General features: G+C 38.0%; 1 protein-coding gene across 3 annotated transcripts in view; it reads left to right on the top strand.

Annotated features, from left to right (window-relative positions):
- The window catches only part of FIGN (fidgetin, microtubule severing factor), a 209840-nt gene that overhangs the window by 55127 nt on the left and 135418 nt on the right, over window positions 1-19295 (top strand). The window contains exon 4 of one of the 3 annotated variants that reach the window (XM_077447574.1): window positions 5897-5986. The exons of the other annotated variants lie outside the window; for them this stretch is intronic. Within the exon in view, the coding sequence (XP_077303700.1) occupies window positions 5897-5986 (90 nt within the window). The remainder of the gene's footprint in view (window positions 1-5896; window positions 5987-19295) is intronic. 3 annotated transcript variants of the gene reach the window in all.

Genomic DNA, 19295 nt, shown 5'->3' on the forward strand with positions numbered 1-19295 from the left:
TCGCTGATCGCCGCCATTACTAGTAAAAAAATAAAATAATAAAAAATTATTAATAAAAATGCTATAAAACTATCCCTATTTTGTAAACGCTATAACTTTTGCGCAAACCAATCAATAATCGCTTATTGTGATTTTTTTTACCAAAAATATGTAGAAGAATACGTATCGGCCTAAACTGAGGGAAAAGAATGTTTTTTTATATATTTTTGGGAGATATTTATTATAACAAAAAGTAAAAAATAATGCGTTTTTTTCAAAATTGTCGCTCTATTTTTGGTTATAGCGCAAAAAATAAAAACCGCAGGGGTCATCAAATACCACCAAAAGAAAGCTCTATTTGTGGGAAAAAAAGGACGTCAATTTTGTTTGGGAGCCACGTCGCACGACCGCGCAATTGTCAGTTAAAGCGACGCAGTGCCGAATCTCAAAAAGGGGTCTGGTCTTTGACCAGCAAATTGGTCCGGTCTGCAAGTGGTTAAGGATGTTTGTGGGGCACTTGTGCTAGGAGGGGAAATTTGGGGAGGGATTTGTGCTAGGAGGGCAATTGTTTGGGAGGGGAAATTGTGCTAGTAGGGATGTTTGGCAGGCATTTGTGCTAGGAGGGGACATTTTGGGAGGGGGGTTTGTGCTAGAAGGGATGTTTGGGGGGCATTTGTGCTGGGAGGGGAAATTTTGGAGGAGGGGTTTGTGCTAGGATGGGATTTTTTTTTAGGAGGGGGATTTGTGCTAGTATGGATGTTTGGGGGGCATTTTTGCTAGAAGGAGAAATTTGGGGGAGAGGGGATTTGCACTAGGGTGGGGGATTTGGGGAGAGGAATTTGTGCTAGGAGGGTGGAATTGGAGTGTGGGGGGGGGTTGTGCTCTGAAGATACATTTGAGGGGTAAAGAATTTGTGCTAGGAAGGGGAAATTTGTGCAGACTGAGAAGATTTGAGCTGGGGGGGGGTTCTGGGAGGGGAGATTTCAGCAGCGGGGTGGATTTGTACGGTGAGGAAAGGAAATTTATGCTTAGAGGGTAAGCATTTAGATTAGTGCTTGTTTTGTTGGGGGGGGGGGTTTGCTGACACATAATGCACATACATCTGGGGGGCGCAATTTGGCATGTTCGCCCTGGGCTCTTGATCAATGGTTCTCAACCCTGTCCTCAAGTATACCCAACAGGCCATGTTTTGGGAAATTCTCTTAGATAAAATAGCTGTTCAAAATACCAAGCGGTTGACTGATTTAAAGCACCTGTGCAAGATAATGGAAGACCTGCAAACATGGCCTGTTGGGGGTACTTGAGGACATGGTTGAGAACCACTGCTCTAGATGACCTTGTCCCAGCACTGCTTCCCACCATCCAAAAGTTTGTTTTGGGTGTGCATGTGTGAATTACTGTGATAGCAACATGAAACTGTAAGAGACGTAGCTAGATTCCCTCTCTAGAGGTCTTGCAGAATATGCCAGTAACATATAAATGAGTAAACGAAATAAAAAATGCTGACAATCGAGCACATTTTTGACTTTCATTTACTGTCTATGGATATCTTCGGGCCCATCATGTTTAGGAGAGCTTATTTCTTGACTAAATGTATTCTAGTGTGTGAGATGCCTTGTTCAGCAAATATGGACCTGCAATGCCTCAGACATTTTTCTGCAATATTTCATTATAACCTGACACTGTTGTAATCAGGTTTATTTCTATCATATTCATGCTTAGGCCTCTTTTTGTTGCCATTTCTTTTAAAGTTTAAAGAAAAAAGGGTACAAATAAGTGGTATTTAATCCCTTTCAGCTAATGGAATTTCTTTCCTGTACTCATTCATGCCTTTAACACAAGTTCCTAATCAAACACACAGAAAACAAACATTTTTTTCTGTCAGATTGTAGTAAACAAAAGGAAGTTTTAATTATCTCAGCTCCATTTCCTCTGGAAGACCAGCATTCCTCAGACACAAGAATCTCTCTTTGTGAGAAAGTGCTTGTGGAAAAAATGCTACTGAATATGTAGTCATGTGTCTGCTGTGCAAATGCTTACCTTTTGTACATCACTGAATTAATTTTGTATTCCTATTTTTTTCCTGGAATACACTATACAAGGGCCACTCCTGCTAAGCATTTACTTGTTGCTGCTAAGGAGGATGGGTGGTCAAAATATATACATAAAAAGTAAACCTGGAGATTATAGACTGTTCTCATTATAGCCTTGCCTAGGGCAGTGATACAATGTAACACAGTAAAGGGGGAAAGAAAGAACTGGTTCACACCACAATTTTTTGCTCCACAAATTTTTGCGTACACGTTTATATGCATTTTCGATGCATTTTCAATGCATTCCAGTGCATTTGTTTCTTCTTTTTTTTTAACCACATGCCACCCAAGCCAATTCTGGCATTTCTCTCCTACATGTAAAAATCATAATTTTGTTGCTAGAAAATTACTCAGAACCCTTTTTCTTCCCTGCAACCTCCCATCTTGTTTGTATATGTATCAAAGTCCCAGGGGCCCTGAAGCCCAATGGTGACCTCCAGAGATAAGGACAGATGACATCCTTCAGTGTAGAGTGGGTTACATGGTATGGTGGGTGTAATGCAAGATGGACACGTGGGTGCCAGACACTTTTTGAATCCAAAGAGATTTATTGTCTCTTAAACAGAACTGTGGGAGAGAGGATTAAGGCCAGGACGCCTTTAGGTAGATGCAATGTTTATTGGCAGACTCCAATACTTTTATAAGTAGACAGCTATACAGGTGAAAGCCTCCAGCTGGACACCACTTCTGTATAGATAGGACCACTGTCTACTATGGCAACAATCTTGTAGCTGTTTATAACGCAATATGAACAGTTCTCTTTACCCCATACTCACTCACTGTGGGTCTTCACTCAACAAGCTCCCAGTCTCTCTCACTAGACTTCATATCCACTGGATCCTCTAAGCTCTTTCACTGTAGCACTCAGTATCTTCATCAAGTGTCACCCCTGCTTCACTGCTTGGTCCCTGGCGTGGCACTCTCAGATACTACTTAAGCTTCACCCTTGCTGATATGTTAGGTCCCTGACTTGGCACTTCACAAGCGTCACCTCTGCTGTCCCACTGGGTCCCTAAATTGGCACTTGCTGAAGCTTTCCCACTTCTTCACTGTCCTCGGTTGGTGAGAAGTCTGCTCTGGTACTTGCCTCAGCTCACTCACTGTGGTCTCCGGTAGCAAGGTGGAGGGTCTCTTTGTGTCAACAGCATCCCCTCTACCTTTGACCACGACATATTCCCCAGCCTGCAGAACTGTTACTTCTGGTTGGACTTCAAGCCCGCAATCCCAACCCCGCACTACTTCTGGATAGGCTCTCATATAGCCTAGAAGCCAGATGTCCCTGGGATAGGCCTTAGAAGGCCAGGGCAATACAACACATGTCCACCCAGACAGCCGTCCAGGTGGCACAGAACTCTGATTATTCAGAAGAAAATCTACATTTTGTTTTTCAAAATGCACTGGACGTTCTATCTGTCTGACAAAGCTCTGGGGTTTTCCTTGTAGCTGGTTTCCATCTCTGTTCCCCATATTTGTGTTTGTTGAATATATCCCCATGTTCATGTTGCTATATATTATCAATGTGTAATACATTTTGAATTTTTTTTTTACCATCAAACTGTTTGTGGACCGGTTTAAAGTCCCAATCTAAGGAATTCATGTTTTGACTCTATGTATCAGGGATGTGGTCCACAATAATTTTAAGCAATTAGTTGTGGTAGAGGGTCTCTTCAAACTTATACCCTATGTATGCCTTCTTTATATCTTGTTGATAAAATATTTGAACCAGAAAAAATATATTTTAGCAAAGACCTTAAGGAAAAAAATGGCAGTCATGTAATATTTTATTTACACTGCATTTGCGCAGAAATTTTTCAAACATAATTTCTTTGGAAAAAAAAAAAACTTTAATGAATTAAAAAAAAAAAACACAATATTTACCCCAATTTATTTGTATAATGTGAAAGATGATGTTCTGCTGAGTAAATAGATACCAAACATATTACACTTTAAAATTACTCATGGAATGGCGCCAAAATACAGTACTTAAAAATCTTCATAGGTGAGGCTTTAAAAAAAGTTTAAAGGTCAGAGGAGGAGGTCTAGCAGTAGAAATATTGCTCTCACTCTAACGATCACAGCGATACCTCACATGTGTGGTTTGAACACCATTTACATATGCAGGCATGACCTACACATGCGTGCATTGTGAGCAAGAGGAGATGGTGGCACTTTAATTGTATTTATTTTGATTGTTAATTTTTTTAATTTTTTTTTACAATTTCCCTTTAATTTTTTATTTATTTTTTATCACTTCATTCCTATTACAAGGAATGTCAACATACCTTTTAATAGGAATAGGGCATGACAGGTCATCTTTATGGAGAGATCTGGGGTCTAAAGGCTCCCACATCTTATCTCTATTCTGGAAAGCCTGAGATAAAAAAAATCGATCTCGGCCTTTCCCGCAAAAAAAATGGCAGTGTTTATAGCTGCCAAAACTGGAAGTGACATCATGATGTCCCTTTCGACCTCCGAGGGTCATGGCTAGGGATCATCTGGTCCTCGGCCAGCTCTATGTTAAATGGGCTGTGGTGGCGGATTCATTCTCCGGCTCCCGACTGTACAGGAGAGACTGGAGAAGCACCAGAAAAGCACCTAAGGGCAGCGGGAGGGGCTGATGTCCCCTCCCGCCACCTGTAAAGGCAAACCAAATATTTTTGGGCAACAACAATTGTTTAGGCCGCGTACACACGGGCGGACTGTTCGCCCAACTTAGTTTGTCAAACAATCCGACAAACAGTCCGCTCAAAATTTGCATGAGCGGACTTGACCACACACGATGAACGAACAGTCCGCTGAAAGCGTGCCGATGACGTGAACGGCACGTACGACGGGACTCGAAAAACGACGTCCTATACACTGCAATGCAACCTTCGGCGTGTAAATCCTTTCTGAGCATGCGCGGAACTTAGTTTGACGAACAAGCCTACACACGAGCGGACTGTCCGCTCAAACCAAGTTTCAGCGGACTGTCTTACGGGAATTCCGAAAAACTTTGTTCGTCAGACTGTCCGCTGAAACTGTCCGCTGAAGCCCACACACGAGCGGACTGTCCGCTGAAACACTGTTCAGCGGACAAAGTTGGGCGAACAGTCCGCCCGTGTGTACGCGGCCTTAAAGTTATAATCAGTGAGTGAACCTTATGCGACTATGTAAAATACATTAGGATCAGAGTTTTGCAATCTGTTTATTTTGAATTTATTTATACAATACACTTCATAAAGAGCAGTATAATGTTTGATTTCCCATTGCATAAAGGTATCTAAATAATAATTATAGCTAGATATAATGCACTGTAGCATGTTGTCTTTTATCCTGCAATGATAAACAGTGGTGCCATGTTCACTACCTATGCAGATCCATAGAATGAGAGTCAGGTCAGAATCAGGTTGTCGGGGAAAGAAATATCTGTTAACAGTCAGATCATAGGTCAACCCACCAAAATTGCACAATTCTTTTATCTCTTGGGGATTCTAACAATGAGATATTCCCACTGGAGTTACTAGATCTGCCATAGCTTTAGGATGCCCATCAAGAGTTTCTTTTTGGTCTATTGAAGGACATAGAATGTCTTAAACCTTAGTGTTATACTGCCATCTACTGGAGCTTTGGCACTGGCAAACACAAAAAACTGTAGGCCAGCCCCCCTTTAACCCCACTCACTATCAGCACGCCTTAGTTTTTTGCTAGTGACATTGGAGAGTGGACAATTTTTCTACAGCTCAGCTGTGTTAATGCTAATTTTGTTTGTTAGCACCTTGTTTCTACTTCAATCTTTTTCCGTAATACACTTCTCTATACCACTGCTGACTTTTCAATTGCAGTTTTCCAGGACAGTAACTTTCGGCCTAGCTTTTGGAGTACCACGTTTGGACCCCGCTGGACTGGATGTGAGGAGAAGCACTGGGTTCCAGGTAGGGAGCTTTCCAGACTTTGTTCTGATAAAAGTAATCTGTGGAACTCTTTTCAAATCCAGAGCCAGTGACATGGCTTTAGCATTTGCCGTCTTTGAAGACTCACTTAGTGAGAAGGCATTTCTGGCCAAATACTGGGAGCTACCTCAATTGCTTAAGTAGTTAGGTGCCTTTATTCACAGAAGCAGTTTATGCTAATGTCATATGAAGGCCGGAGTGTTGCATGATTCATGCCCTTTTTCCTGTCATACGGTGCCAGGGAAGCATCTCTCCAGTGCTGCTTCTGCTTGAAGAGCCATGTGGAACTTCAATCTATGATCTATTTCTCCTGCCTGCCTAAAGTAAAACCAACCCTGACTGCTATCAGCTGTCTGGGTTTCATGAGTGTCTGAGAACTTGCCTCTTACCCTGAGCATTTATGTTTCCATACCACCACATGTGTAATTTTAGATGCCAGGGTGGTGGTTTGGAGCAGTTCCACTGCATTGGGTACCCTGGGCTTGTGCAGTATTCTACTGATAGTTCTGGGCCTGATTAGAATAAGGTCCTCTGCACTTGAAGTCTGGTGAAGCTGGGCCCTCACAGCTGAGGTTTTTAGCATGGTCATGCATGATTTTTGGCCCAAATCACCCAGTAATTTGCTGGTTCTGATCTCAATTGCCACAAGTGCATTGCCGCGAAGATTTAATATCTGATTTTCTTGCAGCCTTAGCAGATTCTGAGCCATTGGTTGCAAAAATTCAATCTCAGTTGCTCTACTGCTTGTCTGTAGCTTGCCCCTGAAAAGTCACTGTCTTCTGCTATTACTCTCAAATTAAAGGAGACTGTTTCTGCTTTTATTGACCAAGTGTACACCAATCTAAAATATAAGTTCAGCCTGTTTTTCCAGCCTGGGTCAAAACTTTTAAGGCCACCAAGACTTTCCCTTTGCACCTGCTATTTCAATGTTTTCTCTATGGGGATTGGAAAACATACTGTTTGTATCCTCAAAGCTTGTTATTTGTTTAATGACGACATTGTGCAAACATGGTCTATTCCCACTGTGAATTCAGTAGTGTCTTGCCTTAACAGGGCACTTGTCTTTAATGGGCCAATCAATAACCAGTCAGAAGCCCTTTCTAGAGCTCTGTTCTTATTGGCAGTCCCTGCTTCTCATCTGATCCTAATGTAACTTTACATTGCCAGACCGTGGGGGTGATTTACTAAAACTGGTGCACTAAGAGGCTGGTGCCATGCATGGTAGCCAACCAGTTTCTAACATGTTTAATTAAGCTTTGGCAATAAATCCGGAAAGCTGATTGATTACACCCCCCCCCCGTGCATGTCTGACTGCTTAAAATCTCTTAAAACCACTGCCTCACTTGGAGCAGTTGGCTGTAAAATTGCATTTAATTTGCAATGGATATTTGCCTCATTCTGGCTATGAAAGTTCTGAATGTCTTCAATCAAGTCCAAATGTTCCACATGGAGCTTTATCCACTTATTCTTTGCTGGGGGGCTTGCACTACCAGTTTGAGGCATTGCCCTTTGGTTTCTTGTCTCCACCCTAGGTATTTACAAGATGTTAGCTCCTGTACTATCCCTTCTAAATTGTCATGTCATTCATGTTGTGGGATACTTAGGTGAACTCTTGTTGAGACAACAGTCAGCATGGGTTCTTTTGGACAACGTGAAGTTGACCTTCAAATGTTATAGCAATTCAGATGGATTTCAAACCAACAAAAATCATTTTTGTAACTGGTTCATAATTTTGTAGCATCCAGAGTCTAGTCCTGAACATGGGCTGAAGACAGACTACTGCTCTCACACAGAGGGTAGTAGTCCTAATCTTCGCTGTGTGGTTGGAATTTTCACGTTTAAGTCAGCACTGGAGCAGAATTGAATCCAATAAATATTGTAAGCCATTTATAAACAATATTTTTATGCACCCTGATTCAACATATTTCATTTTGATGAAAGCTACATAAAGTCAGCCTTTCTTTTTTTTTCTTTTTACACCTAGGACCATTAGTCTGTTATGTCAATTTTGTTTTCCCAGTGAAGACGCCTATTCTTTTAATTAGTATACATGTAGAGGACCTATGTATTTTGATATTTTCTTATCCTTTTCAAATAGTATTAATCCTGTAATACAAAGGAGGGTTCCTTCATTTTATATGACATTATGTCACCAGCAAAAACTGCCAGTAGGATAGGAATGAGGAAACCTAATGTTCTCTGCCATCTCTGATGCTACACACTTCTGATAAATGTCACTTTGTTGAATATTACCACTACTAAAATACCAGCTGGACCCGCTGACACTTTTGTACTTCTAATTTGTAGTGTTGTGAATAAATTAAGGCATTTGCGGGTGACTGACAAGAGAGATTCAGATGGAAGCTCTGAGGTTTAAATAATAGTTTGTTCAAATAACCTCGTCGACAACATCAGCCTATTTGTGTCGATACTGACGAGAAAAACATTTGCAAATTAGATTCATGCAACTGCTAATAATGTTTAACTGCACAGCAGTCCTAGAAACATGTGTAATCTGCATTTAATTTGATAGATGCTGAAGGGATTGCTGCCTGCCTTTGATGTCAGACCCTAGCATACACACAGTTTAGGGTTGACAGGTTAAAATCATCACAACTTAAAGCAAACTATCTTGAAGCTCTTGCTGATTTCTCAGACTCTTATAGAGCACAAGTGTTATTCAAGCATTCTATTGCTCTCCGAGTATGTTTGTTCATTTTGAATGTCATGCATCACACAGTATAAACTCATCAATTTGTAAGAAGAATACTTTATGTGGTTTAGTAAATTGTCCTACCTTCTTTTTAGCTGTAGCAGATTGTAAGTAGGGAGTTTTAAGAATGAGATATGTTTTCTGAGATAAATTCTGGTTAAAGCTGAACTACAGACAAATTAATACACAAAATATATATATGTGTATATATATATATATATATATATATATATATATATATATATATACGGTATATATTGCTGTCCACTCAAAATAACGCAACACACGGCCATTAATGTCTAAACCACTGGCAACAAGTGACTATATATATATATATATATATATATATATATATATATATATATATATATATGTATATATACATTCACATCAGTCCCTGCCCTCCAGGGGCTTACAATCTAAGGTACCTAACTCAAATGTGTACATATAACATATACATACTAGGGCCAATCAACCTACCAGCAAGTCTTTGGAGTGTGGGAAGAAACCCACTCAGACACAGGGAGAACATGCAAACTCCAGGCAGGTTGTGCCATGGTTGGGATTCAAACTGACAACTCTATCGCTTCTAGGTGGAAATGCTAACCACTTAGCCACTAAACTATTGCTTCCCGGATGAGTTTAGGTTTAGATATTTGCCAGCACACCTCAGATCTTCAGATTGATTCCAAAACTGTTTTTAATTGAGTATGATCACATCATAAACAAGAGAGTGCAATGTTTATTAGTCAAACAGGACCCCTTCATCAGGCTGCCGAAATATTGCATTCTCTTGTTTATGACGTGATCATACTTTATTAAAAACTGTTTTGGACTCAATCCAAAGATCTATGGTGTGCTGGCAAATATATACACTTTGACATACATGAGCCAGTCTCAAGCTGGTGGTTTCTGTAGCACAAAGTAACTGAGAGCTTTTTCCAGGACTGTGTGCAATGGAAATAAGGATGGATATCTGGAAGAGTTTAGGGCACACAATAGCATGTGTTCTGCTGCGTGTCGTGTGTCCATTTACTAGGTGATATGTCACTACTACAGAAGGGTCTTATGGGGCTGCCATTGCTGGCTTCCTTTGAGAATTCTAGTTACCTGGATGTATCTGGCTTCAATATTTCCGGGTCTCTGACCCACAAAAATCATCCTTTAAAATGAGTGGGAGCAGTCTTCACCTCTACTTGCTCCAGGTCAGCTACTCAGTAGATTTTGATGTCACAGCATCAGCCTGATAGCCTGGAAACTAACATTCTTAAAGGAGAGGTCAGCAATAGCAGTCTACATAATTATTTCATGATAGGTTTACTTAAAGACCAAAAGCTTTCTGCGATAAACCTAACTGGGGGAGCCCTAAATCTTAAGCCCCATACACACTATCAGATTATCTGCTGAGTTTTTCCTTCAGATTTACCAAAACCATATAATATGAGGACAAACCTTAGGAGTTTCAATGTGTATGCAATCAGGCAGGCCCTTCTACAACATGGTTTTGGTAAATCTGAAGGAAAAACTCAGCAGATAATCGGATAGTGTGTATGGGGCTTTACCCTGCCTCTGTGAAGTCTTTTGGACAATAAAAAAGCCAATCACATGAACTGAGTTTCTTGGGGGTGTTGTATAAAAAATTGAAAACAGAACACCCTCAGAAATTTGTTGCCCCAGTATTTTTTGCCATTACTTTGACAGTTTTAGAAACTCACAGGTACATGCAGGTTGAAAGGGAAAAGTAATTTTAGCAACAATACATTTTATGTGGACTTGTGAAACATGTATTTGTTTCATATTACAGTATATTCTTTAGAAAGTTGTTTTCCAATTACTGACACCTCTAAAGAGGTTCTAAACCCTAGCTGGATGATATTTAGTTGGCTGAAGGACTGTGTATCATAAACAACTTCTTTTTTTTATAAGATATTTGTTTCCGCTCTTTTTTAATCCTTTGTTTCCTCTCAGTATTGTTGAACTGCAGCAGGGGCTTCTTGTCTACATAAATGCACTCCCAATGATTTCTGTATCAGATTTTTTAGGGTGAGTTTCCTGATGCTAATAACAGTAAACAAACCTGCTGGTGCAATGTGTTATAGCACAACTGTTTGTAGTTTCCATTGGAAGAGTGTGTGACAGGGTGACAATGCATTGCTATGGGGACACAGTGACAAAGCATTGTCACCCTACAGCAGAAAGTGCCTGAAGTAGGTATAAAAAGAACAGTGACCAGGTTCTTTACGTATCATGCCTCCATCCCAGTATATAACATACAATCAAAATGAGTCATAATACCAAAATCATAAAAAAAATCTATTTATTGTACAAGGATTGGACACGTAAATGTATAAAGTACACATAAAAAATGTTTGACATAGCAAGTCAATGGGTTACACATAACAATATATAATGTACATCAAGCTGATATATTTTCAAATACATGCTTTACATAACCAAGATGATTGCAATATGAGAAAGGAAAGCGTTTTGTAACTTGACGCATTTCGTGAATACTTTCACTTCTTCAGGAGTAGATGGTTCCAACAACAGAACCCTATAAAATCAGCTTGGAACTTAATAATACATAGTGTCTCCAAATGGTAACCACTGCTCCTTGACTGACACGGGAGTAGTGGAAGGGGAAGAAGACACCCAGTGGGAAAACCAATGAGGTGGCATAAAAGAGATCATGGTTGTGGTAAAAAAAATACCATAATACCAAAAACCAACCCATTGTTTGCATTGATGCAAACATTGATGATTCTCCAACCAAACAGATAAAGCATGTACTTGAAAATATACCAGCTTGATGTGCATTATATATTATGTGTAACCTATTGTTATGTTGTGTTTATGTTATGTTCTGTGTAACCCATTGGTTTGATATACAAAAAAAAAATTATGTGTACTTTATACATCTATTTGTCCAACTCTTGTACAATAATTTGATAGTTTATGACTTTTGGATTATGCCTCATTTAAAGTCCTATGAACGAATATTGGTTGTGTGGAAGCAGGACCATTATGCCATATTCACCAGTTATTGTTTTAATGAAAGGTGCATTTAAAAATATTGAACTCAACTTTTGAAAAGGCATGAACTTGTTGAAGCTTTTATGAGATTTTACTGATATGTACATATGCTTTAAACTTGTTGCTCTACTGCAACCCACCTTATTTTTTCTAACATCCCACGTTTTAAAATGAAAAGAACATTTAAAATTAATAATTTTTTAAAGGACAATCAGGAATTTATTAGGTGTGAAGTTAGTGGGTTTATAAAACTGACGTTATGCTCTATGGTTAATTAAATAGAAAAAAGGATCCATATTTAATAGTTGCCTTTTGTTAATATTATCCTATTCAATATTATCATTTAGCATTCAGCGATGTTATCAATTTAATAGATTTCTATTGTCTCTTCTACTGGGTTATATTCAGCTTGTAGTTGCTAACAGTTATTCTCTACTTTGCACACCATCTCAAAGTTTTTACCAAATAAAATTTGCAAAAGCATTTTGCTCCACCGACTTTTCATCTAATAACAAGACAAAGGGAATTGTACTGTTCATTGAGTGACATTTCAAGATAGGATGCCAGCTCAGCTGGACTGTATCTCATTAAAGGGTAATTAAATAGTCATTTTGCAGTCAGTAATCTTATGATCTTCTAACCATATTGCTTTAAATTGGCATTATAGCTTCCATTTGCTATAGTTGCCTCTGTGTCAGGGGTACTGGGGCAAGATTATAGAATGTGACAAGCTTTATGGCAGAAAAATAAATGGCACCAGTGTTAGAGTTTTTACCTGCTTTTATAGGAGGTTATTGTGATTTTTTTTTTTATTATGCATCAAGTCAAGTTGGTTTCCTCTTCGCGTAACACATCCTTGGGTCAAAAACCTTCTCTATTAAATGCTAGGGGTTTTACAGTCTTAAAAACTGTTTATTTCCTACTTTCAGAGAATCTGTTTTCTTAAACTGTGAGCACAGATTAGCTTTTTCTTTATTACAGACTTCACCTTCTCAGTGGCTCCTTCCAAAGCCACTTTTAATAGAAATAGCAAGTTATAAATCATATAAGCAATTACTAAGACACTGTGCGAGTAAGGCTTGGTTTAGGCTACAGCCCCAGATGTTCCTAGGCTTCAATAATGGGCCAGCCCAGATATTTACAGCTTAATTTCTGTGTAAGTGCACTTGTCTGTGTTTGGCCCCTTTTTCCAGTTATAGTCAAGTAGAAAGATTTCATTTACAATCATGGCAAAGCTGTGAATAAAGGCAATCGTTTGCTCTTTCAAACACACAATAAATCGTGATATTAAATTCATTCTTCTATTTTCCCAAACCACTTTTTTTTTCTGGCTTTACTTTACCATGATCATATTATAGTGTGTTATTTTAAATTCTACTCTTAATTCTCTTATACCTAGTTAAAATTAATATCTGCATTCTATTAGGTGTGTTTATAATTATACATATGTATATTATGATTTTGTCTTTCTTGGTAAAATAGGACAAATGTGTTCTTGGTTGAAGTGTTATATTTTTGCTCTTACTTAATTTAAGAGTCATAGTCTTGTCTGCCCATGTAAAAAAAATAAAGCTCTCGTGTTTAGCTCTTGTGTCAGCTGGGAAACTCTCTTGTAACATAACTGGATGATATGTTACACGTTGTTCCGTACGTTAGGAATTTATTTTTCAACATCATATGACTTAAGAATTTATTTTACTTCACTGCATCCTGGCAAAAAGTCACAGGAAATGAAATGGGAAAACAGTAGCGACAGGATAAGCATGTTACATATATAATTCCTGTTTCAAGTTTTAGTTACATAAAATGTAATCTTGATCTAAGGAAATAATTACTTAAAACAAGCATTTTAACTTCTTGTACTTACAATAATAATGGAATTTTTTTATTTGGAAGCATTTTTTTTTTTTTCAAAAAAAGAGCATTCTTTGTATGGCCTTTTAGTGTTTTTATTTAATTAATGCTTTTTTAGTCATGCGTGAAAAATAAAGTTGTCTTAAAATGTGAAGCGTATTAAGTTCAGAAGAACAGTACAGTTCATAAATTCTCTTGCGGCCAGTGGATTTTTCATCGGGGAGACTTCCAATAAAAATGATCTATTTTAGAAATAATATTGTTTAGTGGGTTGAAAAGCAGTGTAATAAAATTAGACCTTCAGTCTTCTAAAGTTACTACTCAGACAGCACCCTTGGGAGACCAATATGGCTGCATAAGCAGATGATCCAGAAGGTTGCATCAGTAGATACATTTGTTAGGCTCAGCTATAGATATAATGTATTCCTATATCTGTAATCCTGACACTGTTACATCCAAATCAAATCAACATGAGGTTGTCATCTTTAAGCAAATATGTTAAGTGTTGTCTTTTGTGCTTTGGATATGAAAGAACGGGGCCCAAGGGAGCTAGCATCATGCAAATGGAACAAATCCCATTTCTTCTGAGCTCCGCTGCCCCCCCCCCAGCCCCCCTCCTTCATGGCAGCTGACTGTGTTATCTTTGTGTGTTTCTTTCAGTGCTGACAATTCTTTCAGTGATCTAAGTTAGGGCACATTAGAAAGTGGAAGCAGCTGTCTGCGCTATGCTGAGAGACGTGTTTGCTCTACTGCAAAGATGAAGGACCACGAATCCTTGACACACTCTCCCCCTCCCCCCCCCCCCTTTCACTTTCCAACACGATCAACATTCAGAAGCATCCATCGTCTGCTTGGACAGTTTTTTGTTCTGACTGACAGCATCTGGCACAGGCAAATTTAAAAAATACATATTACACCCTGCCTAGAACTTAACCGCTCCTTCCTTATTAATCTTCTGCTTTTTTTTCTCATAGGAACCATTTACATTTTAATGGAAATGTGAGACTGATAATTGTGAAAGCACAGTGTAATCCAATGATCAGTAATCATCACTCCTTATGTATACTGATATATGTATTAACACATCAAAATATTGTATATGTTCTTAAATGATTGCTAATACGTTTACATTTCTATTTTCTATCTCAGAGTATAAAATATAACAGTTACAAGGTCTTTGCATTGAAATTTGTGTACTATATGCATGTATTGCCCAAGGCCACAAAATAAGTCATCGGCATCCTAAAAATATATCACTTATAATTAAACAGAGATGTCTTTACATAGTGGCAAAATAATAATTGGATAATTCATTTCTTTGTGAAGTGTTATTTGCATTGTGAGCAAATCTGTTACATGTGACTATATACTGTGTATATTTATCAGTGATTGTGTTGGGAAATAAATTCTATTTTTTTGCTAGTAACATGAAAGTGTCATCTAATCAATATGGCACTTCCTCTTTGAATTCAGCTTTTTTTTTTTTTTTTCCCACTCAAATCCGCAGAACATTTTATAGTCACTTAGGATCCATAAGCCAGGTTAGGCAAGCAGACAAGCTTGTCTGGCGTTTATGTAAAAATATTATGAGGGTTGGCTCCAGCCGTCAGATTGTGGACATTGAGTCCTAAAAAAAAATTAAATAATTCTTTCAGTAGACGTTTCCAGCTTTCCTTGTAACCAGGGATTCAAGTACTGTATCAACAACCTTATCATGTGACATTATTTCCAGCAAAAACAGCACAGTATTGCGACTACAACAAAACGGTGAGAACGTCAAGTGCTTGCGAGATAGATTATAGAATAAAGTATATTGTTTCAGCTTCTTGACTGTACAAATCTGTTCTGAAAAAAAATGTGCACATTTAAAATTTAGTAGGCAATAGTTATTAGTGTCCAAATAATTTATCAGGAAGGTGATGGCCTATGTTGTTTAATACAAACCTATTAAAAAGAAATACATTCAGATGGTAACATTCACTTTGCATATATTTATTATGCGGAATATTCTTGTGGGTTTTTGGTGTGTATGACATATTTAGCAATAAAAAGTGCAATTCATTTTTTTACGTAAGGGTTGCTACAGCAGAAATAACAGAAACTGTGTAGGACAGCATTCCTCCCTACTATGAGGAGTGCCGTTCTAAACAACAGTGACTGCAGCATGGCTGCCAGCGTGTAGTCCAGCAACACACCTGCATGATAGCTTGTTGATTCATGTAATAAATGTGAAATGTTTTTTGCGGCATCAAATTTAGAGAAAATTTAAAACATTTTTATTTTATTTTTGAGAAGTGCTATTTTGCAAACCTCTACAATCATTTCTTTGTAAGCTAAATTAATCAAAACAAAGCCCTTTGGCATAGATGAGGTTGTCACTATTGTGCTAAAATGTAAACGGGGTTACAATTGCTTCTAAATTTTATTATTAAACATATCGTTTTTTTTTTTTTACAATTTCCTCTAAATAAAATGTATATATTTTGCAGTTCCAATTTTTTAAAAAAAGTACACGTAATATAGTAAAAGGAGGCACCAAACTACTTTTTGTGAGTCTTTGAACTGACTTTTTATTTTATTGAGATATCCTTTAAAGTTGTTAAAGATAGCCTGTTAAAGTTACAGTACAAGAATAGTGTCACATACCTGTTTGTAAGATCTTTTCTTCTGAATGATGCTTGGTTCAGGGAGACCACACTGCACTGATATTACAGGCATACCCCACTTTTAAGTACACAATGGGGTTTATTTACCAAAGCTGGAAAGTGTAAAAACAGGCTCACTTCTGCATAGAAACCAATGCGCTTCTAACCTCGGCTTGTTCAATTAATCTTTGGTAATAAAACCTGGAAGCTCATTGGTTTCTATGCAGAAGTATGCCTGATTTTGCACTTTAGTAAATAAACCCCATTGCATACTTAAAAGTGGGGTATGCCTGTATTTTTAAAAAATAATAAAATAATCTGTACTAGTTCATTAAATCAAGTCGGTGAGAGATCACTGTAAACCAGTAGAATAAGCTCAAAAAGATTTTAAAAAGTCACACTTACCCCATTACTATATACAGAAATTTAGCAATTAGTGCATTCAAAAAGAGTCAAACCTGAGTGCTACAAATATTATAACGATATTGAACTATTTCTGATGTAGTTTACATCTGATAATGAGACATGTCAGCAGATTACAGACAGGGCTAAATATGGTAAACATAAATCCCCAGCCCCCTCCCTAATGTTACATAGTATGGGAACGCTAGGTAGGATTTATACTAGGGAATTCTATGAGAATGGGAATAAGTAACAAATATATAAGGAGGTGAAATCCCAATTTGGCTGAAAAACTGGAAATGCACTTCGACCTGGCGTGGTAGCTTTGGGAATGACACCTAACAATTAAAATTTTAATAGGGTCTGTATCTTACCATTCTTTTTAAGGTATTTCTAACCATATGGATTAAAAAAACGTATTGATTTTGTGACGGAATGCTCTTTTTTATGCAAGTGTTGGCTATTGATATGATATTTGATATGTTGATCTTCGGACTGTTTCTTCGTTTTTTTTATTTTATTTATTGATGCATAAGCAAAAAAATATGTGTATATATTTTTTTTATTTCTGTTAATGATTTAAAATCTTAAGGTATAAGAATACAAAAAAGAAAAATCTAATTCAAATAGTCATTAAAATTTTATTGGAATTATCGGTATTATTATGATAAAATTCCTTTGTGGAAATAAGTGTACTTGGAGTGGGAAAGAGTCTAGATATCCCAAGTGTAAAAAGCAAGGTTTATCAGTAATGCTTTTAATCTGGACTAGTATGCAATCCAGGAGCATCCACAGATCTGCTGTGGTAATTACCATACCCCTAGTGGCCAGGAAAAAAGACATTTGCCTAAAAACCTGATGTCTTCATTACACAGTTTACATTTTAATTAGAAACCTGAATATTAGTGATTCACTCAAACAATTATACTTAAATGGTTTTCTTTGGGATTCAAGACATTGGGAAGCAGACATACATCTGTTTTGCATAAGGAGAAAAATTAACGTCAATAGAAAAAAATGCAGACATTATCAACAGTATGTTTGGCCTCCATTTTTGAGATAATAAAAACGTGGTGCATCTTCCTTATTGCAAGAGTACCCAATCACATGCAAAAATGTATTTAAAAATGCATTTTTGTTTGCATGTGATTGGATAATAGATGTCAGCAGAGTTTCTGCTCATTTACTAAGCTCTGGCGCAACTGCGCATGCAATAAATTGTATGGTCCATGATAAGTTTTAGAGGCCTAATTTAAGGTGAATTTATTAATGGATCAAATCCTCTTGTGTAAAATAGAGGATGTGATCAATTAATAAATATCTCTATTATTAATATTTATTGCATCAAGATTTTAACCAGTTCCCGACCGGCGCATGACGATGTACATCGGCAGAATGCTACGGGCAGGCAAACTGGCATAGAGGTAAGTCCAGTTGAAATTGGTGCCCTGCCATCGCGTGAGCACCACCGGAGGTGCGCGTGCATGCCGGTTGGGACCCCCGTGAGTCCACCTGCAGGTCCCGCAGACTCGATCGCTGTGTGGATACCCACGATCATCTTACGAGGAGGCTGAACGGGGAGATGCTGATGTAAACAGCATCTCCCCGTTCTGCCTAGCAACAAGTGACACTGATCTCTGCTCCCTGTGATTGGAGCAGAGATCAGTGTTCACTAGCACACAGCCCAGCCACCCACAGTTAGTAACACGCCCCTAGGACACACACTGCCCCCCCCCGGTTAACCCCTTCACTGCCAGTGTCATTTACACAGGAATCAGTGCATTTGTATAGCACTGATTGCTGTATAAATGACAATGGTCCCAAAAATGTGTAAAAAATGTCAGATGTGTCCGCCATAATGTCGGAGTCACAATAAAAATCGCTGATCGCCGCCATTACTTGTAAAAAAAAATTATTAATAAAAATGCCATAAAACTATCCCCTATTTTGTACATGCTATAAATTTTGCGTAAACCAATCAATAATCGCTTATTGTGATTTATTTTTATTTTTTACCAAAAATATGTAGAAGAATATGTATCGGCCTAAACTTGCTGTATAGTCCAGACTCGCCAAAGGATCCTCTGCTCAGGTTAATTGGTAGTCTGTCTTTGACTTAGTTGGTATTTCAGAGTATTCACTCTATTGATTCATTGCAAGGTAGTGACACATTTTTTACTATGGCATTTATATTATGTGTCTGTATTATTCTATTTTTTTTTTTATTTATTCGCTTATTGCATGTGTCATTGTCTTTCAACTGCTTTTTACTTCCTCTTGAATGTATCGGTTACTGTGAATAATGTAGAATTCAGCATAAGTACAAGAGCACTGGCAATTTTAGGTGGCTCAATTATGCTGCTAAGATTACTAAAGAGTTTACGCTAAGAGTAGAGATTGATCACTACACAAATGAAACATAGCTGTATAAGGTGTGGGCTAGGCAAATTTGAAATCCATCTGACTGCACAAAGAACTGAGCAAATAATAGTGCTACACATTACCTGTGTAACTTACATCAGTGGTTCTCGACCTCAGTCCTCAAGTACCCCCAACAGGCCATGTTTGCAGGTTTTCCTTTATCTTGCACAGGTGCTTTAAACCAGAGTCAATGGTTTGGTATTTTGGACAGCTATTTCAGCTA

The sequence above is a fragment of the Lithobates pipiens genome, unplaced genomic scaffold (assembly GCF_037356315.1).
Source record: "Lithobates pipiens isolate NorthernLeopardFrog02 unplaced genomic scaffold, aLitPip1_a1.2 Scaffold_22, whole genome shotgun sequence".
Classification (NCBI taxonomy): Eukaryota; Metazoa; Chordata; class Amphibia; order Anura; family Ranidae; genus Lithobates; species Lithobates pipiens.